A 23,629-nucleotide genomic window follows, 5' to 3' on the forward strand; every position below is an offset into this window, starting at 1 on the left:
AAGCCTTACGGTCTTTTAGCGTGGAGGCTGCCAGATCCTGTGTGATCCTGATTGGTGCTCCTTGATATTTGAATTGTCTCTTTCTGGCTTCTTGTAAGATTTTTTCTTTTGCTTGAAAGCTTTTGAATTTGGCAATAATATTTCTAACCGATTTCTTCTCTGGGTCAAATGTAGTGGGTGTTCTATGAATCCTTTCGATGTCTATATTGCCCTCTTGTTGTAGGACTTCAGGGCAATTTTGCTGAATAATTTCTTTTAGTACGGAGTCCAGGTTTCTATTAATTTCTGGTTTTTCTGGAAGACCAATTATTCTCAAATTGTCTCTTCTAGACTGGTTTTCTTGGTCTGTCACTCTCTCATTGAGATATTTCATGTTTCCTTCTATTTTTTCAGTCTTTTGACTTTGTTTTATTTGTTCTTGTTGTCTTGAGAGATCATTACCTTCCAATTGCTCAATTCTAGCCTTTAGGGATTGATTTTCGGCTATAATCTTTCGGTTTTCGGCCATAATCTTCTGGTTTTCGGCCACGATCTTCTGGTTTTCGGCCATAATCTTCTGGTATTCCTTTTCAATCTGGTCATTTCTGGTGTTCAATTGCAAGATTTTACCTTTTAAACAGTTATTTTCTTGCCAGATCTCTTCCATTTTCCTCAAAATCTCAGTTTTGAACTCTTCCATAGCTTGTGAGGAGTTTTCCTTATTTGAGGAGGGTCCGGATGCTTGTTTGTTCTCCTCCTCTGTTTGCTCGGTTGTCTGGATTTTCTCTGTGTAAAAGTTGTCGAGTGTTAAAGGCTTCTTTTTCTTGTTGTTATTCTTTCTCTTCTGAGTTTCCTGAGTCTGGGTAGCCATCATTAGCCCAGCAGCTTCTCAGGTTTATCCTCGCGCTCAGTGTCTGTCCGCGGTCTATTGGCTCCTGAGGTCTGAGTTCTGGTTTTTTCCAAGGTCAAGCCCCTTGGTGGACCCCCTTACTTGATCCTCTGCAGGAGGTTCCTTTACAAGTCTCAGGGCGCTGCTTCCACAGTCGTATACCTGTCTGCACTGGTTCCCCACTCAGGTTTTCAGAGCTTTAGTTCCTTGCTGTGTCTGCCTCCACCCACGCCTCCACCCGTGCCTGTGCTCTGTTCAGCCTACGCTCTGCGCCCAGCGTCCACTCTCTGCTCCGGTGCTCAGATTTCGCTTGCGTTCTTTGGCTTACTGGGGTCTTAAATCTTGCTGCTCTCAGGAACAGGCCCCGGAGCTGCCAATGACTCGATGGGTGCCCCAAACTTGCTCTATTTCTTTTTAGCTGGCTTCAGAGCTCTAGATCTTGTGTGTGGAGGGGGTGGGTGTGGGGCGGTTGCTCAGCCCGCGATTTAGCCCTTTATAGCCTGGAAATGTCTTGATTCCATGTACCTTCCCCGCTGTGCCCTGTTGTAGGGTTCCTCCGTTCGTCTGGACTTGTTTTTATGTCCCCTTGAGGAGTTTTGTTTGTTTAGGTCATGAGAGGTTAAGAGCTGCTTCTTACTCTGCCGCCATCTTAACCCGGAACCTGCACATTGATTTTTAAGAAAATGGGCAGCCCTCTTTTGGTTGATGTGAGGTCTTCATAAAAGTTTCAAGTAGCCAAGAGTCAAGAAAATTTATTTTTAATATATACTAAATTATTTCTATATTTGGGTTTTGTATTGGGAATTCAAAACTAATCCCTCAGTCTTTGTACTCCTTCCTTTATGCTCTACCCAAAGAACTTCTTCCATTGTAGAATAGGTAGAAAAGCAAGATTATGGGAGAGACTGTGAGATCTGCCTTATTCAGTAAATAGAACCAGCCTATGCCAGATGTCCCACACATAGCCCCAACAAGTCTTTCAACCTCTCTTTGGGAATCATTGCAAAGGTCAATTTTTCCCTGGAAAAACTTAATTTCTCTCTCAGGTATTTGAGGAGCGCAAGACAAATATGTGACTTGCCCAATATCTCCCAGGAGATGGGAAGGGGTTCAGAGTGTCATGTTAAATATTATGAGACTTTAAACTGATATTTGTGTCTGATTTCAGAAGAAGGGACTATTAATGAGTCACTGATCAGAGCGAAGGAGCACAGGTTCAAGGATCAATGCCAAAGGAGAGGACATGTCTCAGGAGACTCAGGGAAGGGATGATTCATTAAGTCCTAAGCTTGGATTTCTCTATTTCCTGACTTTAAGATATGAGACTAAGATGTATCTCTGTTTGGCTTTAACTTTGGCTTGCTATCCCTATGTTTGACTTAGAAATTAGACTAGGGAACAATATCTTCCTTTTCTTCAGGCTTTTGTCTCTTCTTTCTCCTTTAGTATGACAATTTTCAGTAGTCCTGGTGCATAACTTCAATATTGCTTCACATGTCCTACATGCTTGGGGGATTTAAGCTACTTCAATTGGACCTTGATAGCAAATCAAGGACCTGTTACGATTTTAATTTATATTTACATACATATATGACTTTAATATTTTTAAATTTAATTTTCTCTCTCCTCTTATTTTTGTGAGAATTGATTCATATTCCTTATATCTTAGCCATGAATCCTGTGTTGATTCTATTGTTAGTGTATATTCTCCTGAGGTGGAGGTTGTGTAATTATCCTGAAAGTCCAAAGTCTAAGATCTTTTAAAAGAAATTTTAGGAAAATATAATCACCAAATTCTCTGGACCAGGAAAGCAAATTTTTAGGAGAAGATGCTTTAAAGATGCTTGCAGAAATCAAACACTACATCATGAGATTCAGAGTGAAACTTTGGATATAATGAACTGAAATGAGTGAGGTTTGAACCTTTCATTTATCCTTAATGCAAACACTTATGCCAAAGGGGAATGCCCCTACATAGCTCTTTGTCAATATGTCTATCAATTATTTTTCTTTCTCTCCTTCCCCCCCACCCCGTTGTAGTAACTCCCTCCATGAAATATACAATGTCTTTTGTGCTCTTATGCCCCTTAGTGATAAAATCCTGAATATATAGACTCCATATGTGGAATGATTCAGTGGGGAGACAGACATGTTAATCTGGAGAAACAAGAGTGGGGAGACTTAACATGCTGGTCTCCCAAAGAATCAGAGGGGAAGATTGTATGAAGTAAATTATTTAGAGGACTTGGATCTTGCACACCCTAGTGCTGGGACATAGGAGTCACAATGTGAGCATTCAATCCTTAGCATGGCAGAACCAGAGCAAAGCTGCCTTGGAGGGAGGATTGTGTTTTATTTAAAAATTGAGCTTGAAAAGTAGAGTTGTTTTTTTTTTTTGCTTCTACCTTTAAAGAATGGTCTCTGGAGTTTTGCTTTCTCTTGGCTTCCTTATCTGATTTGGCCATCTCTGGCAAATAGGTGGCCTGAGCCAGCTAAATGGAGAATCAGATCTATCTTTAAAGTTTTCTAACTCTCTCCCCTCATATCTTTCTCTCTCTTTACTAATATAGGCTTATAAATCTGAAATAAGCCTCCAGATTAATTTTTATTTATAGCAAGGGAAAGCCAAATTTATAAAAAAATAATAGTTATTCTCCAATAGGATTTGATTAGGCAGTTTTCAGAAGAGGAAACCAAAACTAGCAATACTTAAGGAAAAACTACTCTAAAACTTGATTTATTAGAGAAATACAAATGAAAGCAACCCTGAGGTATGTGTGAGGTGAATATTTAGGGTACCTTCATCACTTGCACCCCATAGAATCAACTAGGAATTTAGACAAGTATCTGAGAGCCCAGCCTGAGACCCAGGGTAGGCCTGGCATAACAGTTGCCTGATGTTTGAAAACGATTGGCCCATGGAAAAATCTGGGGCTGGGAGGAACTTAGGTTTGAAAAGCCAGTGGGGGAAGTAGAGGAAGGCCTCTTTGCTTCTCAACTTGAACTCTCTCTCTGGACTGGAGACTCACTCAGAGCATTTCTCTCTCTTGCTGCTCAGAGTACTGGTTGAAATGGGGAACTGGATCTTTAATTTAAGTTAGACTGAAACCCGATTTCTCTTTCTCTTTCTCCTTATTACTAAATGCTTATATATCTAGTAATAAGTCTCTATATTAATTTTTGTTTATAACAGGTACCACCTCACACATATCATATTGGTTAACATGACAGAAGAGGAAAATGAAAAATGTTGAAGAGGATGTGGAAAAATAGGACACTAACACACAGTTAGTGAAGTTGTGAACTGGTCCAACAATTTTGGAAAACAATTTGGAAATGTACCCAAAGGACTATAAAACTGCATTTTCTTTGACTCAGCAATATGACTAGTAGATCTGTATCCCAGACGAAAGAAATGGATCTGTACGTGTAAAAATATTTATAGTAGGGTTTTTTTTTTGTGTTAACAAAAAATTCAAAATTGAGGGAATGAGTTCTCAGTTCCACCAAGAATCCATTAATGTGACTGTTTTCCCACAGTCCTTCTAGCTTTTGTCATTTTTCTTTTTAGATAGTTTTGCCAATCTGATATGTATGAGTTCATTCCTTAGAGTTTTAAAATCTGCATCTCTCCAAAAATTCAGTTTGATCTACATTTTACATTGTGATAATGAGATTAAATCTACCCTGTCCATCTTTAGATTTAATCACCAAAGGTGAAAACCTCTCCACTTAACTCACAGATTGGGAGGTTTGTAACCTACCTGTGCTAGAGTGAATGACAAATCAAAATTCATTGACTGCCTCCTGGGAAGTCCTAAGAAAAGTGTCTGTTGTGATTGGACATGTAAACTAAGAGGAAGGCACAGGAAGTGATGCAAAAGAGGCCCCTTTTAAAAAGAGAGTTCAGTGAGCTGAGGGGTCTTGGGTGGTTCATGTACAGGACCTAAAAGAGCACTTCTGGTTCATGACCTGGACCTGGGACTCTGAGACCTTGGTTGAGACTGCTCTTAAATCTTTTCTTTGGAATTCCACATGGTGAGTGTAGACTGAATCTTCCTGAACTTCCCTTAAGGAACTTCCCTTTCAAAAGAGACTCTGTGACTAAAGCTTTTGCTTCATGTACCTTTTGGCCTTCAGGCCTCGGCCCTCAGTTTAAGGCTTGTCCTTTTTCCAATTGAGGACTAGTTAGATCTGCTTGGGTTAAACCAGGGACCTAAGGTAATTATTTCGTTTGTCAGATTAATTATCTTACCTTATTCTCTCTCTAAATTTCTTACTTTCTCTTTCTCTTCTCATTTGTAAATAAACTTCCATAAAAGTGATTTTTACTTGAGGTTATTCTTTAATTGGGAATTGATAATTATTCAATTCCCTGGCTACCTAACCTTTTTTTTTTTTTAAATTTTTAACCCTTAACTTCTGTGTATTGGCTCCTAGTTGGAAGAGTGGTAAGGGTGGGCAATGGGGGTCAAGTGACTTGCCCAGGGTCACACAGCTGGGAAGTGTCTGAGGCCGGATTTGAACCTAGGATCTTCTGTCTCTAGGCCTGACTCTCAATCCACTGAGCTACCCAGCTGCCCCTACCTAACTTTTTAAAATATTCACACAATCAAAACCCCTTTTTACCCCTTACAACATAAAGCCTTTACCTTTCTGTTACTGTATTACTAATAAATGTTTTCCCTTACGGGAAAGCAAATCTATTAACAACAGGTCTGAAACCTAATGATTTATATATATTTTAGTCCCCCCCCAAAAAAAAAATCTAGGTCAGTTTATTAATGAAACTACTTTTAATTTTAGTTTTACTAATCTCTTCTTCAATTTTCAAATTTTTATGGTTGAGGTTTTAAAATTTATTAATTTTTTCTTTTGTTAATGAAAGTATTCAAAGATATAATTTTTCCCATAAGGAATACTTTGGTTGCATCCCCAAAATAATGAGATGTCATCTCATCATTATGATCTTTAATGGGTTTATAATGTCTATGATTTGTTTTTTTGACTTGCCAATTTTTAATGTTTGAATTATTTAGTCTGTTTCATTTCTAATCTTTTCTTCTGTGGTCTTTATTTTATATAATTTTCATTTAATTTTGGTCAATATAGGATATTTTAATTTTTATTCTTCTGAGAACAGGGTTTGGAATTCATTGGAATAACCATGGATCATGTAAAAGATGAAGAAAAAAAGCACTCAAAATACCATTACAGAACAATTATATATTCTTTTTTATCTTTGTATTATTTTAAAAATTACATGTTGAAACAATTTTTGACAATTGTTTTCTGACATTTTGTGATTCAGATTTTCTCCTTCCTTCCTAGTAAATTATATGTTATATCACACAATACATATTTCCATATTCCCCATGTTGTGACTAGAGACACATATCACATAAATAATGAAAATAAAACTCATGAAGGAAACAAAGTGAAGGATGGTGTGCTTTATCTACAATTAGTTTCCAATGGTTCCTTCTTTGGTTGTGGATAACAATTTTTTTTTATCCTGAGTCCCTTGGGGTTATATTGGAACCTTGTTTTGCTGATAATAGTTTAGTCTTTCACAGTTGATCAGAAGACAATATTTCTGTTATGGTATACTGTTCTCTTGATTCTGCTCACTTCACTTTGCATCAGTTCATATAAGTCTTTCCAGGTTTTTCTAAACTCATACTGCCTGTCATTTCTTATTGCACAATAGTATTCCATTACAACTATATAACTTGTTTATCCATTCCCCAACCAGATGGACACCACTTCATTTTCCAGTTCTTAGCCACCACAAAGGACTGCTAAAAATATTTTTCTGCAGGTAGGTCCTTTTACCCTATCTCTGATCTCTTTGGGATATAGAACAATTTGTGGTAATTGCTGGATCAAAGGGTATGCATGGTTTTATGGTCCTTTGGATGTGATTCCTTATTGTTCTCCAGATTGGTTGTATGAGAGATCACAGTTCTACCAGCAGTTGATTAGTGTCCCAATTTTCCTATATTACCCCCAGCATTTATCATCTCCCTTTTTGGTCATATTAACCATTCTGATAGTTATGAGGTGGTGTCTCAGAGTTGTTTTAATTTGCATTTCTCTAACCAATAATAATTTGGAGTATTTCTTCATATGATTAAAGATAGTTATAATTTCTTCCTCTGAGAACTGCCCATTCATATCTTTTGGTCATTTATCAATTGAGGAATGCTTTGTGTTCTGATAAATTTGGCTCAACTCTCAATATTAGAGAAATAAAAGGCATTTGTTAGGGACACTTGGTATCAACATTTACTCCTTAAATTGTTGTTTCCCTTCTACTCTTGGTTGCACTGATTTTGTTTGAATAGAAACTATTTAATTTAATGTAATAACAATTATCCATTTTATTTTTCATAATGTTTTTATGTCTTGTTTGGTCATAAATTCTTCCATTATCCATAAGTCTGCCAGGTAAACTTTTCTTTGTTCCCCTAATTTATGGTATACCCCTTCATTTCCAGATTAAGTAACCTTTTTGACTATATCCTGGCGTGTGGTGTGAGAGTTTGGTCTTTGCCTAGTTTTTGCCCTATTGTTTTTCAGTTATCCCAGCAATTTTTGTCAAATAATGAATTTTCCCAATAGCTTGGCTTATTGAAGAGCAGGTTACTATGATCATTAATTCTTGTGTGTAGATTTCCTAACCTATTCCATTGATCCAATACTCTACTTTTAGCCAGTACCAGATGGTTTTGATGATTACCACTTGATAGTTTCATTTGAGATGTGTTATGGTAGGCCTCCTTAATTAATATTTTTTTATTAATTCCCTTTATATTCTTGATTTTTTTTTTATCCTGAGTCCCTTGGGGTTGTATTGGAACCTTGTTTTGCTGATAATAGTTTAGTCTTTCACAGTTGATCAGAAGACAATATTTCTGTTATGGTGTACTGTTCTCTTGATTCTGCTTATTTCACTTTGCATCAGTTCATATAAGTCTTTCCAGGTTTTTCTGAACTCATACTGCTTGTCATTTCTTATTGCACAATAGTATTCCATTACAACTATATAACTTGTTTATCCATTCCCCAACCAGATGGACACCACTTCATTTTCCAGTTCTTAGCCACCATTCTAGATGAATTCTCTTATTATCTTTTGTAGTTCTAGGAAATAATTTTTGGGTGGTTTAATTGACATGGTAATGAATAGGTAAATTACTTTCAATTGAATTGTTCTTTTTATTACATTGGCTTGGCCTATCCAAGAGCATTGAATATTTTTCTAATTGTTTAGGTATGTCTTTATTTGTGTGAAAGTGTTTTGTAGTTGTCTTCATATAGTTTCTGGATTTGTTTTGGTAAGTATACTACTAGGTATTATATATTGTCTACAGTTATTTTAAATGGAATTTCCTTTTCTATTTCTTCAACTTTGTTGGTGGTAAGTAGAAATGTTGATGACTTATGTGGGTTTATTTTATATCCTGCAACTTTGCTAAAGTTGTTAATTGTTTCTCTTAGTCTTTTGGTTGATTCTCTGGGGTTCTCTATGTATAACATATCATTTGCAAAGAGTGATAACTTTGCTTACTTATCACCTATTCTAATTCCTTCAATTTGTGTTTCTGCTCTTACTGCTATAGTTAGAGTTTCTAGTATAATATTAAATAGTAGAGGTGATAATGGGCACCCTTGCTTCAACCCTGATCTTATTAGGAAGGATTCTAGTTTATTCCCATTACAGATAATACTTAATGATTGTTTTAGATAGATATCCTTTATAACTTTCAATTATAAATTCTTTACAAGAAGCAGAGCTTACTGTGTGAAAGGAAGAGAGGGAAACAACATAATGATACTATCCTGATGGATTATTGACCTTGAAGAGTTTTGTTGGATATGATATCTTTTAATATCATTTAAGGCCTGTGTAAGATTGTAATAATATTTCCAGCTTGTAAAATATACTTAAATTGACATATAGCTTTTCTAGATACCCTATATACTCTAACACCCTTATTTAACAGATGAAAGAACTGATGCTCAGAGGAACCATGTGAATTTTACACATATAACTGGTGGAAGAATTGGAGCTGCAACCCTGGGTCTTTTGTTTCTGGAAGACTGCTCTTTTTTATTGAATTATTGATTCTTCTTATGAGAAAGGAACAAGATGAATTGGGGCCTCTTTTCACATTTTTTAGATGTATGAGTTTGGACACTCAGGAAAGAAAAATGGAGTCTATCTGGCAGGTATATGAGAGGAAATTCTTAGGAAATATGAGAATAGACATTGATGCAACAGAGAGCCAGTGGAACAGTGCTTTGCTTCAGGATAGAGCAATTGGAATTATTTAGACTCTATTGAACATTAAGTAGACTTGCCATCTAGACTATGAGCTCTTTAAAAGAAGGGACTGATTTTTGTTTTTATTTCTCAGGATTTGGCACAATGTCTGGCATTTAATAGGCACTTAATAAATGTTAGTCAATCAATTATTAGACATTTTAAGGGACTGTTTATTTTAAAGAACTTTCTTGACAAAACTATACAATACTTTAGGGTTCATTAAGGACATGATTAATTGTTTTCTTGATATGGTGCTGAAATTATATTGTAGCACTATGGTACTCTAATGGCTAACAGACTTGGTACTCTAATGGCTAACAGACTTTAGAGTTGTTCAAAGATTTAAAAAAGACCATAATTACAAAGCAGAAACTGGGAGCCATTTGTAGCTCTAGAATAGCTAATAAGCATCACTTCCTTTTTAAGAGATGTTTGGAATCTAGTCCAGGAAACAGTGGTATCAATCAGAAGGAACAATAAATATTGAATGTGATATATTGTAAGAGTCCAGTCAGGACACGACAGACCTTTATTCAGATAGGATTAATATATCACAGCTAATGTTTACTAGTCCCTTAATACACCATGAAGATCTATTAGTGCATGTTTGTGAAATCTTTAACCTCCCCATATTTTTTCCTCAATTATGTTCTCTTCTCTTCCTCCTGACAGATGATTTTTCTGTTAAATTTTACTGAGAAACTTGAATCTGCCATAAAACTACTATTAAAATCTCCTCAAAATTATCTCCTACTATATTCACATTTGATTCTTGTTGACTAATCCCTCTACTTAAGTGCCTGCTTTCCTTCCCTGCTCTCTCATCTGAAATTTTACCCATTTGATCATTCCCTTTTTTTTTTGGTGTTCAATCTACTAACTTGCTCTTTGTCTGATAGCTACAAATATGCTCAGATCCATTTCATTATTTCAAAGCTTTTGACCCTATTGTTGTCTCAGAGTTTTGGCCTGTATTGATCCTCCTTTCCCCTGTCAAACAATTTGCAAAAAAATTATGTTTTCTTTTTTGCTTTTCTTCCTCAAATCTTATTTCCTTGAGAACCACTTGAAATCTGGCTCTTGACTCCTTCACTTGAATAAAATAGTGTTCACTCCTACTATGGACAATCTTTAAATTGCAACTTCCAAAGATTTTTCCTCAGGCCTCTTCTTTCTTGACTTCTCTGTATCATTGGAACTTGATTACCAGCTCCTCTTCGTTAGAGCCTCCTCCCTGTGTTTTCCTGATTTTTCTTTATACTGGTCCCCTTTCTATATAAATGATTAATCCTTTTTCATTCTCCTTTACTGAATTATCATCCATAACCAATTCCCTATTATATGGTTATACCTCAGTGCTCTTTCCTGAGTCCTTTGTATCTTTGTATTTTATTCCATAGAAAGCAATAGACAATGGGTTTCATTATCATCTCTGCACAGGTGACTCTCAAATTTATATATATATATATACATATACATATATATATATGTATGTATATATATACATATATCATCTATCTATCTGTTTTTCTCAATTTTAACTCAAATGTCAGCACCTGAAAAAGGAGTGCTATAGTAACCCCAGCTACTAGAGCTCTCTTTCCTGAAGAAATCTTCTATTTACTTATTTATTTACATCTTGTAAACTCCCTTTAATGTGTAAGCTCCTAATTGGAAGAGACTCTTTTTACTTTTGCATGTCTTTGTATGCCAAGAGATTATTAGCACAGTGATTTGCACATCATAATTCTTGTTGATCGACTGCAATTTGGATCTCCTCTTTCCTGAGCTCTAATTCTAAACCAAGTGTCTGTTATACATCTCTATATGGATGTACCTGAGACATTTCAAACCAAACAAGTACTAAATAGGACTCATTGTTCTTCCTCCCAAATCTACCACTTATTTCTTACTTTCCTATTTCTAATATTGGTTGAGTGTACCACTCTTCTCTCAGTTTCCTATGTTTGAGCCCTTAGAGTTCCTCAACTCTTCTTTGCCCCTTACTTCACCTACCGAATGCAATCAGTCCTGTCAATTTTATGTTCACACTATTTCTCACCTCCTTTCTTGCTACTGACACATTCAGAACTCTAATTCACTCACATTTTCATCACCTCTCTCTTGGTATACCTAAATAGTCTCCAAATTAGGAAAATTCATCTCCCAAGCTTCAGTCATCCCTCTCTCGGTTATGAAATTGATATTCCTAAAGCATAAGCATAATAATGCCATTCTACTGCGTGAGAAGTTTTAGTAACTCTTTCTGCATACTAGATTAAAACTGAAGTATTGCTTGGAATTTACAGTCCTTTACAATCTAGCTTCAACCTGTACTTTTATCAATGGTGATATAGTCTGTGATGTTTGTTCTTTTTTTGTTTTGCCATTTCAGAATAATTGATATCCTATGCATTTTATTTTATGTATTTAAAATGTTATTCTGAGATGAGGCCATAAACAGTATAATGCATCCAGGGGAATCTAAGAACCAGAAAAAAGATTCTATCTGTACTGATTTCCATCACACCTTGTCGTTACGTCCCAAATTGACTCATTTGCTGTTCTATAGGAGATATTGCATCTGCTATCTCTGAGTCCTCGCACAGGCTGTAATTCTGTAATTCTTTACCTCCTATCCTCCATCTCATGGAATTCCTAGGTCTTTTTAAGACTCAAGTCAAATAACAACTCCTATATAAGACTTTTTATTGCTTTTCCCAGTCCTCCCCTCCCAATTATAATCATATACACACACGTATACTTCTTGTTTCTACCTACTAGAATATAAACTCCTTGAAGGCAGGGAGTTTCATTTTTGTTTTTGAGTTCCAACATCTAACACAATCTTTAATACATAGTAGGAGATTTAAAAATACTTGTTGAATAAATCAAAAGGATAAAAATAGCTGAGAAGATAACTGAGAGATTTTCTTGAAAGCTATATCTTAGAAACCTGCTAGAGAATTGGAACTTAGAATCAGTGAGACAAAAACGCTAGGTCCATTCATGATGGCAGTGGGTAATGGGAAGAAAGAAAGGAAACAAGCTTTACTTATGTTGCAGGAAGTGCAGAAAATAAGGGGATCCTTCCATTGACATGAAAATTTGTTGCAATATTTCTCTTCCTGATGCAGTCACTTAGCAGCTAAGCAGGAGCCAAATGAATTTTTTGAGAAAAAAGGTTAAAGTATCATGGGATTAGAGGAACATAGAAATTTTTTTTGTTCTATTCACAGATGAAGGACTTCACATAAGCTTTTTTATGTTCAGGAGAGATTCCCAGACAAAATAAAAGAAATAATCTAAAAAGGAATTTTAGATAAAAAACATTTTTGAGGAAACAAGAGAATCAAAACCATATCAAGAAGTTTCTGTGTGAATAAACATGAGAAGGGGAAGAAGTATAATAGAATATTAAGCATGGATGTGATTTAGAAGAAAATCTCAGTCAATTACTTCATTTAACAGTTGAGGAAACTGAGGAGCATAGGGTTGTGACTTGCACAATTAGTTAATAACTAGTAGCAGCCATCATTCTTGTGTTATTTTTTCACATTAGCATTTCAGGAATAAAAATGTTGGCTTCAATCCATGGACAGAAAAAGTATCCTCTTCTCACTCTAAGCACTCTGTACTTACTGTACTATAAACAGAAGTTTATGAACATTTGGGGAGGCTTTGTAACTACCTGCAAGTGCAGAATAAGTGGTTTTTCAAAAATAGATTTTTCTTCATTTCTTTTGTTTTTAATGTCATCTGTTTTCCTTTGTATACTTCTTGTCTTTCTAATCACATTCAAAGAGCCATTCCTTATGACAAAATGGCTTTATTCTTATCATGGGAAGAGAGTTTTCATTTTTAAATTAAATTTTATTTCTTTTTCAGTGTAAAAGCATTCATTTTCTCTCCCTTTTATTTTTTTCTCCCTCCCAAGTAAGAAAGAAAAAGGAAAAATAAAACATTGGTAAGAAATATTTATAGTCAAGCAAACAAATATTCCATTGACCACATCCAAATATTTTTCTCTAATTATTCTCCATAAATCTATCACTTCTCTGTCAGGCATAGAGTAGCATTCTTTATTAACAGTCCTCTGAAATTATGAGCTTCTAATGGCAAGAATCAAAATTCTTAAGCCTTTTAAAGATGTTCATTTTTATAATATCATTATTGTATAAATTGCTTTCTAGGTTTCGTTCACTTCACTTATCACATTCATGTTATTGCTCATCATTGTATACAATGTTTTCTTGGTTCTGATTACTTCACTCTGCTTCAACTCGTGTAATTCTTTCCAGGTATTTCTGAGCTCCTCCTGCTTATCATTTTTTATAGCACAATAGTATTTCATTACAGTCATATACTATAATTTACCCAGCCATTCCCCAATTGATGGGTATACCGTCACTTTCCAATTCTTTGTCCCCACAAAAACAGCTTCTTTAAGTATTTTTGTGCATATAGATTGTTCCCCTTTTTGTTTTTTATCTCTTTGTGACACAAATCTAGGAATGATATTGTTTGATTGAAGGGTATGTACTGTTTTATAGCCTTTTGAAATTCCAAATTGTTCTACAAAATGATTAAATCAGTTCACAACACCCCCCAATGGTGAATTAGTGTTTCAATTTTCCCACACATCTCTTTTTTATTTGTTTGCCCCCTTCACTTTTTCCCTTCCCCTCCTACTTTTCTGTAGGATAAGACAGATTTCTAGACCCAATTGATTGTATATGTTCTTCCTTCTTTGAGCCAATTCCCATTGAAAATATGCTTCAAGTGCTTCCCTCCCATCTGCCTCCACTTTCCTTCCACTATAACATTCTTTCAGTCTTCTTTTATTTAGGATAATTTTCTTAATTTTATTTCCCCCTTTTCCTGTCTCCCAGTGCAGACTTCTTTCTCATTCCTTAATTTAACTTTTTAAAAGCTATTATCCCATCATACTCAACTCATTGCCCTCTGTCTCTTTATACTAGTTTTAACTGCACTAATAATGATAATGTTCTTAGGAGTTATAAGAATCATCTTCCCATGTAGGGATGTAAACAGTTTAACCTTATGGATATCTTTTTTGAATTTGCTTTCCTGTTAACCTTTTTATGCTTCTCTGGAGTCTCATATTTCCATTCAGTTCTGGTCTTTTCATCAGAAATGTTTAAAAGTAGTCCTCTGTTTCAATGAATACCCATTCCCCCCCTGAATTATTATGCTCAGTTTTTCTGGGTAAATGATTCTTGGTTGAAATTCTAGCTTAATGTAGAAGCTGCTAGATCTTATGTTGTCCTGATTGTGGCTCCATGGTATTTGAATTATTTATTTGTATATTTGCAATAGTTTCTCCTTAAGTTTTGCAATTTGGTTATAATATTGTTGAGAGTAATGCTTTAGGGATCTTTTTCAGGAAATGACTGGTAGATTCTTTCAATTTCTATTTCACACTCTGGTTCTAAAATATCAGGGCAGTTTTCCTTGATAATTTCTGTAAAGATGATGTGTGAGCTCTTTTTTTCAATTATGGCTTTTAGGTAGTCCAACAATTCTTAGATTATTTCTTTTGGGTTTATTTTCCTGGTTGTTTTTTTCTCCATTGGATATTTTGCTGTTTCTTCTATTTTTTTCATTCTTTTGGCTTTGATTTTTTTCTTGATGTCTCTTAGAGTCATTAGCTTTCATTTGACTAATTCTAATTTTAAAGGCACTCTTTTCTTTTTTCTCCTTTATTCAAGGATATTTTATTTCCCCAATTACATATAATAACAATTTCCAAAACAAAATTTCCAAAATTATAAGCACTGTTCTGAATTGCAGGTTCTTTGTGCAATTGCCTTCAAAGCTACCTCTGGGAATATAAGTTTTCATTTTTTCTAAGGTGGTATCATTTAAGAAGAGGTTTATTTAATACTCTCCCAGTCCAGGGGAAGCTGGATGGTTCAGTGAATTTCTAACTGTGCCTAGAGTTGGGAGGTCCTGAGTTCAAATCTGGCCTCAGACATTTCTTGTTTGACCATAGAAAAGTCATTTAACTCTAATTGCCTAGACCTCAATGCTCTTCTGCTTTGGAATCAATGCTTGGTATTGATAGGATTCCAAGATGAGAAATAAAAGTTTAAAAAAAAGTACCCTCATGTTCTCTTCTATGGTTTGTAAGCAATCACAAGCACTTTTATCCTTATTGGAACTATAACCAGGGTATCCTGATCCCCTTGGCCCCAAGTGCTGGTATATGCTAATATTCTTCCTTCTCCTGGATCTATAAACTAGGACTTTGACCTGGCTCTGAGTATTAGTGATGCAATAAGAATTTTGCACTCAGAGATAGCAGAAGGACCTTTGAAATCTCCTTCTGAGCAGTTATCTGAATCCAATTACTGTCTGTGGTTGAGAGCTCTGGAAGCTTTTGCAGCTGATTCTTCTACCTCCTAAGCTTGTTGTCATGGTCGGACCTACCTTGGCATGCTGCTTTGGGTTCTATATCCCCACTGGTGCAATAGTTCTTTTGTTACCACATTCTTTGTTTTTTGGCTAAAAATTATTTCACTCTTACTTTTTATGGCTTATGCTGTTCTAGATTTTATTTTGAGTAGTTATATCATAGTTCTTTGGAGGATAATTTGGGAGAGATCAGGTTTATGTACCTTCTCCATCATCTTGGTCTATCCCTAAATTTCAATGATTCTTGAAATAAATCATTACAGTATTTGCAAAAATGGTAATTTTGTTTCCTTTTCTTTTCTTTTTCTTTCCTTATTGCTAAGGCTAGTATTTTTGTATTAAAATGTATTGGTGAATTATGGACACCCTTGCTTTACCCCTGATTTTAATTGTAAAAATCTTTAGTTTATTCCCATTTTATATAAAATTTTGCCTCGGTCTTAGTGATTAATTACCACATCAAGGAAAAAGTCTATCTGTAATTATATTTTATTGTTCTTGAAATAAACAGAAATAGGTGGTATATTTTGTCAAAAATGGTTTCTGTACCTAGTGATAGAATCATATATTTGTTCTTGTTATTAATTTGATCTTTTATGTTTATAGTTTTCCCAATGTTGAACCAACAACCATCAATTCTAGTATAAATCCTAGTTGCTGAAAATATATGGTATTTTTAATACTGTATAATTGGGATTCTCTCCCTAGGGACTTTCTTTCTCAGCATCCCAGTTACGAATTTACATTATGTGCTATGTTAGAGAGGATATATTTTTGTGTAGCTCCTCCCTCCCTCTCTCCTCCCTGAAAAGAGGCTGTGAAGGTGTGGTGTTGGTGTTTTTTTATTCAGGTTTTTACTCAGGTTTTACTTTTGTTCTTTTTATTTCTTCTACTTCAAGTGATTATCAATAAACTTTGTAAAATGTAATACTTGGAGTTATTGGTTATTAATTTAAATCTCACAATATGTTATTGTAGCCTTCCTTGTTAAGATTTTATTTAAAATTTTATGTTAATACTTATTAAAGATATTGGTCTCATTCTCTCTTTTTTTTTCTGTTTTGACTCTCCCTGATTTAGGTATCATGGCAATATTTTAGCACAGAAGGATTCAATTTAGTAAAATCCTATCCTTTCCTATTTTTGTAAATAGTTTGTATAATTCTATTGTAGCCCAATCAAATCTTCTAGCTTTTTCTTTGGGAGTTCATTCATGGCTCATTTAATTTCTTTTTCTGATATTGGGTTATTTAAATTCTCTGCTATTTCATTTGTCTGAGGACTCAGTATTTTAAAAATATTTATCTGTTGCATTTGTTTTCACTTTTATTTTTTATTTATCCATCATTCATTCAATTGCTTATTTATTTATTTGTTTGTTTGTTTTTAAACCCTTACCTTTGTCTTGGAATCAATACTGTGTATTGGTTCCAAGGCAGAAGAGTGATAACAGCTAGGCAATGGGGGTCAAGTGACTTGCCCAGGGTCATACAGCTGGGAAGCATCTGAGGCCAGATTTGAACCTAGGACCTCCCATCTCTAGGCCTGGCTATCAATCCATGGAGCTACCCAGGTGCCCCCTCACTTTTATTTATTTTTTTTAAATCCTTACCTTCCATCTTAGAATCAATACTATATGTATTGGTTCTAAGGCAAAAGAGTGGTAAAGGTTAGGCAATGCAGATCACACAGCTAGGAAGTGTCTGAGGTCAGATTTAAACCCAGCACCTCCCGTTTCTAGGCCTGACTCTCAATCCACTGAGTTGACTAACTGTCCCCTGTTTTCACTTTTATTGACAGATTCGGCTCAATAATTTCTAATGATTTTATTTATTTTCATTTGCTTTGATTTCTCTCTTCTCATTTTTGATGTGGGTAACTGAATTTTCCTCTTTTTTAAAAAATTAAATATTGCTTTGTCTCTTTATTTTTCTTTACTAGCTCTTATCTTATTCATGTTTTTTCTTTCATTTTTGGTAATGTCTTGTTTGATTTTCTAGGCTTTTTATTTTGGCCTTAAATTGGGACTAAATAAGTGGTTTTTAAAGGTCTCAGAATCAGCTGCAACAGCAAAAACAAAACCAAGAAAATAAAAAAAAAACTAAATCTCTTCCTTTATGCATTCCTTTATTCAAAAAGTAAAAAAAAGAACCAACCTCAAGGCACATATAACTTGTGGAAGATGTTTGCAATATGTGCCTAGAGAATTAATCACAATTTGTGTGTGTGTGTGTGTGTGTTTGTGTGTTGTGTATGTATGTGCACTTAACATAAACTCCCATGTATCCAAATGGTGTACACAGGCAGTGACTCTAGCTTCTTAAGAATTTTAATGATTTTAGCATTATTTTTTGGTGAAGAGAATATTTTTTACTTGACAGCAGTAGAAGAACTCAGTCTAACTATCCTGAGTCCATTTTGACAGAGATATATAGATTGCTCAAACTCCCAAGTATCCTTTTGAGACTTCAGTTAGGATCTCTAACCTCTAACCTCATATTTTCCCTCTATTCTCTGATATGCGTAGAAAAGTCCTAGAGATGATGGTCACATAATATATTATTCAAGAGAGAAATTCTCAATTAAAATCAAGATTAAAAGAAAATGAGGAAAGAAAATGGAAGAGTCTGGGAATCAACAATCCCTTGTGTGGACTTAAGAGTTGAGAGAGTTGAGCAGAAGACTGAATCCCTAAGGAATAAAAATAAGCTCTGAAATACAGTGTGTAAACAAGGACTTTGTAATTCCTTCTCCCTCAAGAGTCTGATCCCAATGAGAGGACTTGCTGGATCCTCTCTGTTTCTAATTGGGTCCATGAGATTTTCATACCGAGAATAAAATCTTCAGTTTCCTAGGACTTGTTGACTCTAGTAATACTTCTAGGTACTATTTCTTTTCCTGTAACTAGAGAAGACTCTCTAGGTGAAGTCATGGTTAGAACCTGGGATCTTTATGGCTCAAAATATTTTCTGAGGCTGAGGTATGTGTTCTGATTGCCTCAGTAGAAAAGAGAGCATCAGTGTCTCACAGAGAGGATTTCTGATCATTCTTACTAGAACTATTTCTCCTTCAGGGGCTCAGAACCTCTAAGGCTCAACACTCAAATGTCCAGGCAATATAAGGGTGAGTGTATAACACATTTGCTTTGATTTTTACATCCTTAGAACTCTATACTAAGTGAAAGGAACTCTGTACCCATTCAGTAGGTACCTAGGTGGTGTATTGGTTAGATATCTGGACTTTGAGTCAGAAAGACTTGAGTTAATTCAAATCAAGCTCAGGTACTTACTAGCTATGTGACTTTGGGCAATGTCACTTAATTTCTGTTTGCCTCAGTTTCTTCAACTATAAACTGGCAATAATAATAGCATCTTCTACCAGTGTTGCGAGAATCTAATAATAATATTTGTAAAGGATTTAGGGCAGTACTTGGCTATGTAAATGCCTACCATGAATATTTTTATTTCAAAAACATTATTGGTAATATTAATAATTGATATAACTAATGATGTTTATAAGTATTTTTGCAGATATCCTTTGAGGTATAGCTTTCACCTCTGAAATGAAGGCAATAGTTAAAGTCTTCTCCAGGATAGGGGTGTGTTGGAAGATGGGATAAAATACTTTCATTTTAATGATTTCTTTTTGCTTTGGAGTATGAGAAACTTCAACTCTGCAGGGGAACTCAACAATAGTTTCCTGCAATACTCCAGCTCATGGAGACTATACTCAGTTCAATCAAAATCTCTGGATCTATTGAGGATGATTAGAACAGAATTCTCATTGCATGGTGATAATGATTTCCCAAGGCATCCAAAATTGCCCCAGTTTTATAATTAGGTAAAAGTATGTAGTTAGTTTATGTATGATGTATTAATGGCTATCCTAGAGAGAAGGTGAGGTGGTAAAGAGTGATGGGCCAGTGAGTTTGGCTCTATCAACCCTTCCTTCAAAGTGCCACTAATACTTGACAACTGAGGGAGTTTCTCTGAAATGGTGACAGGTTGGAGGTGGGAGCCCGTGTTGAAGGACAGTGGGAAGGCTATCCTAATTGATGAGGTGGGTAGAGACCCTAAAGGGGCACAGCCACCCCCCCAAACTAAAGCCTCCCCCTTGTCAGCTGACAACACCGCAGGGAGTCTTGCTCAATTGCAGTCTTAGCTGAGCTACTGCTTCAAGGACCCTTTCTCCCTCTTTGTCCATGAATTAATTTGAATCTTCTTATCTGACTGCTAAATATTTTATTATGGGTTAATCAGGGTAATTGATGAAGAATGCTGGGTAGAGGGAACAATGTAAACCCTAAATGTTTCTAGGGCCCAAGGTCCTTCCCCTTAGGGAGCCTATCCTAGCTTCAACCCAAAGATTCTCCTTCCCTTCCCCCTATATCTAGTTTCTATCCTATTATATTTGTTATAAATTATTTTAGGTAGGGACTCTTTGTAAGACAAGGTAAGGATTGGGAATTTGGGGGTTTGCTCCCAGATTTGAGTCTGACTCCGCAAGGACCAAGTGATCTTGATCTCTATGATATCAGTGAATGCTGGCAGGAAAGCAGGCTTTGGGGATTAGCACGAGTCCAGAAAACCCTCAGGTTTGACACTTGAATGGTCACGAGAGCTCTTCTACTTCCTTCCACCTTGAGCTCCTCCATCCAAAAGCCCCTCCTCCTCCAGAATTTCCCCACAATCCTCCTCTGCTTCCAACCAAAGCTGCTGGCTCACCTCCAAGCATGCAACATTCTGTGTAGAATTTTCTTTCCTCACACTCTGCCCTTACAATGACTTTTCTCCTCTCCTTATAGATACCTTAAGAAGAAAATGGCTTCAAAAAACGAATCTTTAGTGACTGAATTCATTCTTGCAGGCTTAACAGATCAACCAGAGCTCCAGCTTCCCCTATTCCTCCTGTTTCTAGGGGTCTATATGATCACTGAAGTGGGAAACCTGGGACTGATCATTTTAATCAAGATGAATTCTCACCTTCACACTCCTATGTACTATTTCCTCTTCAACTTATCTTTCATAGATTTCTGCTACTCCTCTGTCTTTACTCCCAAAATGTCAATGAATTTTATCTTAGAGAAAAATATCATCTCTTATTCAGGATGTATGGCTCAGCTCTATTTCTTCTGTTTTTTTGTCATTTCTGAATGCTACATGTTGACAATAATGGCTTATGATCGTTATGTTGCCATCTGTAATCCATTGCTGTATCATGTCACTATGTCCCATCAGGTCTGTTCATGGTTATTGGGTGCAGCATATGTAATGGGGTTTGCTGGTGCATTGGCCCACACTGGATGCATGCTGAGACTGTCCTTCTGTGATGCCAACATTATAAACCATTACATGTGTGATATATTGCCCCTCCTCCAGCTCTCCTGCACCAGCACCTATGTGAATGAGATGGTGGTTTTCATCGTTGTGGGCACTAATATCATAGTACCTAGTGTCACTATCTTCACCTCTTATGTTCTCATCCTGTTAAATATCCTGAGCATCAGCTCCACTGAAGGCAGGTCTAAAGCCTTCAGTACGTGCAGCTCCCACCTAATTGCTGTGGCTCTTTTCTTTGGGTCAGCATCATTTATGTATCTCAAGCCATCTTCTTCAGGGTATATGGACCAGAGCAAAATATCATCAATCATTTATACAAATGTAGGACCTATGCTAAACCCCTTCATTTATAGTTTGAGGAATAAAGATGTTCAACTTGCCTTGAGGAAAACCTTGAGGAGAAGAATATTTTCCAGAACAGGATCAGGATTTTCATAATGTGACTTATATTCACATTGATTTTTAAAAAATATTTTCTCAGGACAAAGTCTTTTAACCAATCTTTTTCTCCTCATTTTTTATTGCCCAATATTCCATAAAGAGGAAATTACTTCCTTTGGTTTAAAAATGAAATAGAAAATGTGCTAGATTTAGAGTTAGAGAATTAGAGATTTAATCCTGAATGTTCTTTAAACTTTAAACACCAACCTATATGTACTAAGTGGCTTCTAAGATCTTTTATAGGTATAAAGTATATGGCATAGGTCAGTGGTTCCCAAATTTTTTGGCCTACTGCCTCTTTTCCAGAAAAAATATGACTTAGCACCCTGGAAATTAATTTTTAAAAAAATTTAATAGCAATGAATAGGAAAGATAAATGCACCTGTGGCCATCACTGCTTCCCTGGATCACTGTAGCACCCACTTTGGGAATCACTGGTACATGACCGACTGTGAAAATGCAAATATCCTATAGAATTATTCAGTAAGTTCTACATTAATTATGGTAGAACACTCAGCTTTCATTTATTGTTAATGAGCACTAAATCAGCAAGGTAATATAGGAAGGTAATTTGCCTAGAAAATAATAATAAAATGTCCAAATGATGTAGTTATAATATAACCCTCTGCCTCCATACAAATCAAGCATAACTCACTACACAACATTTTTTGGTACTTTACTTTTGTCATTTTTTCTATCTAAATTGTTATATAATTGGATAGGGACACACACTATAATTTTTCCCCAAGATGAAAACCCAAAGTAATTTCCTTTTACTTCCATGGCCTGAAACCCCATGATTTTAGGCAAAGCAGAAGGTGATGCATATGTTTTCTGACTCCCATAATAGACATTGAATAGAGCTGGTCTGGCTTAGAACAATAATTAAATGTTCTTAGTGTAATGTAAATGTAAACCTATTTATGCAACTAAGAAATGATGAGAAATGAACTATTTAGAGATAACACTTTTGAGGAAAATATTTTTACTTTAAAAATGTCCTTTCTATTCTGCTCAGTCAAGTTTGCCATATTTTTACTTTCTATGGCCAAATTGACTGACTAGAATGGAAAAGACATTTTTATTTATCAGCCTTATGACTTTACTTACCAGAAGAGGATGTTTGGAGGACTGGAAAGAGACCACGTTGTGAAAATATATTTGGTATTTAAACTCTTTGCACCTTGTCCCCTTCCTACTTTTCCAGTTTTCTTACATGATTCCCTCCTCAGACCCTGAATTTAATTATAATAGCCTACTTGCCCTCTATGCATACATTCCATTTTCATTTTGTGAGCTGCACTGGATATTCAAGATACCTGGAATATACTCCACTCTCACCACAAACTCTTAGAATCTCTGGTTTCCTTCAACTAATTAAGGGAACTTCCATTTTCAATTTGAATCCTTTCCTAATCACCCTAGCAATTTATGTCTTATATCTCAAAAGTAACTTGTATTCATTTTCTTTTAAGTGGTATATGAATGTATATATGTGAATGCATATTATGTTTCTCTTTCATTTCTGCAGAAATCTTTTTCATCTCAACTTCCTTCTTAGATTATTTCTTTAATTTTGCCTGAGAACTTATCCTGGGCATAGGCAGCTTATCTGAATTTTTTTCCCTCTGTTAGATAAATGTGATTGAGTAAAATTCAATCTCCCAGGAAGGAGATTATTTTACTTTTTCTCAGTCCCTTCTTTAGTCATCACAGGTAACTGTTCAGAATAAATCTTAAACTTTGAGTTCCTCAAGTTTTCATAAAATTCCCTTTATGATGTTTTTCTTAAAAGAACAGTTACTATAATTCTAATAAGAACCTTCTTTCTTTATGAACTCTCCATAGATTCCTTATAAATCTTCAAAGATCAAAGCTAAACTTACATATTCTTTTCCTGCCTCTATAAGAAGCAGCCCCCTTAGAAAGTTAGTCGTGACTGAAATTCCAAACTGCCAGACTGTCCTTTCTGCAACATTCTACTTGGCTCTTAAAGACATGGTAGCAATATCTGTAGTCTCTGCTGGAGAACCTAGACAAAGAGGTATGATAGTACTAATGCATTAGTATAGTAATGTAGATAGGAGACTATGTGGATTTGATAGATCAACATATTGTTTTCAATTGGGGGGGGTGGTTCAAAGCCACATCTGGACAATTTTAATATTTCAGCCTGTGATAATGAGCTAGTTCTTATATAGTTTGTTGGTT

At 35.5% G+C, this 23,629-nt stretch overlaps 1 protein-coding gene across 1 annotated transcript; it reads left to right on the forward strand.

The window, feature by feature from the left end:
• The first annotated feature begins 20,452 nt into the window (after positions 1–20,452).
• LOC123241310 (olfactory receptor 8B3-like) lies at positions 20,453–21,415 on the forward strand. Its single transcript, XM_044668986.1, has one exon. It carries the CDS (start codon positions 20,459–20,461, stop codon positions 21,413–21,415), a length of 957 nt encoding a protein of 318 aa, XP_044524921.1. The 5' UTR covers positions 20,453–20,458.
• The last annotated feature ends 2,214 nt before the right edge of the window (positions 21,416–23,629 follow it).

Source organism: Gracilinanus agilis, chromosome 3 (genome assembly GCF_016433145.1).
Source record: "Gracilinanus agilis isolate LMUSP501 chromosome 3, AgileGrace, whole genome shotgun sequence".
Classification (NCBI taxonomy): Eukaryota; Metazoa; Chordata; class Mammalia; order Didelphimorphia; family Didelphidae; genus Gracilinanus; species Gracilinanus agilis.

Excerpts from the sequence above, each read along its gene's own strand:
- LOC123241310 (XM_044668986.1), top strand. The coding sequence starts at position 20,459 with ATGGCTTCAAAAAACGAATCTTTAGTGACTGAATTCATTCTTGCAGGC.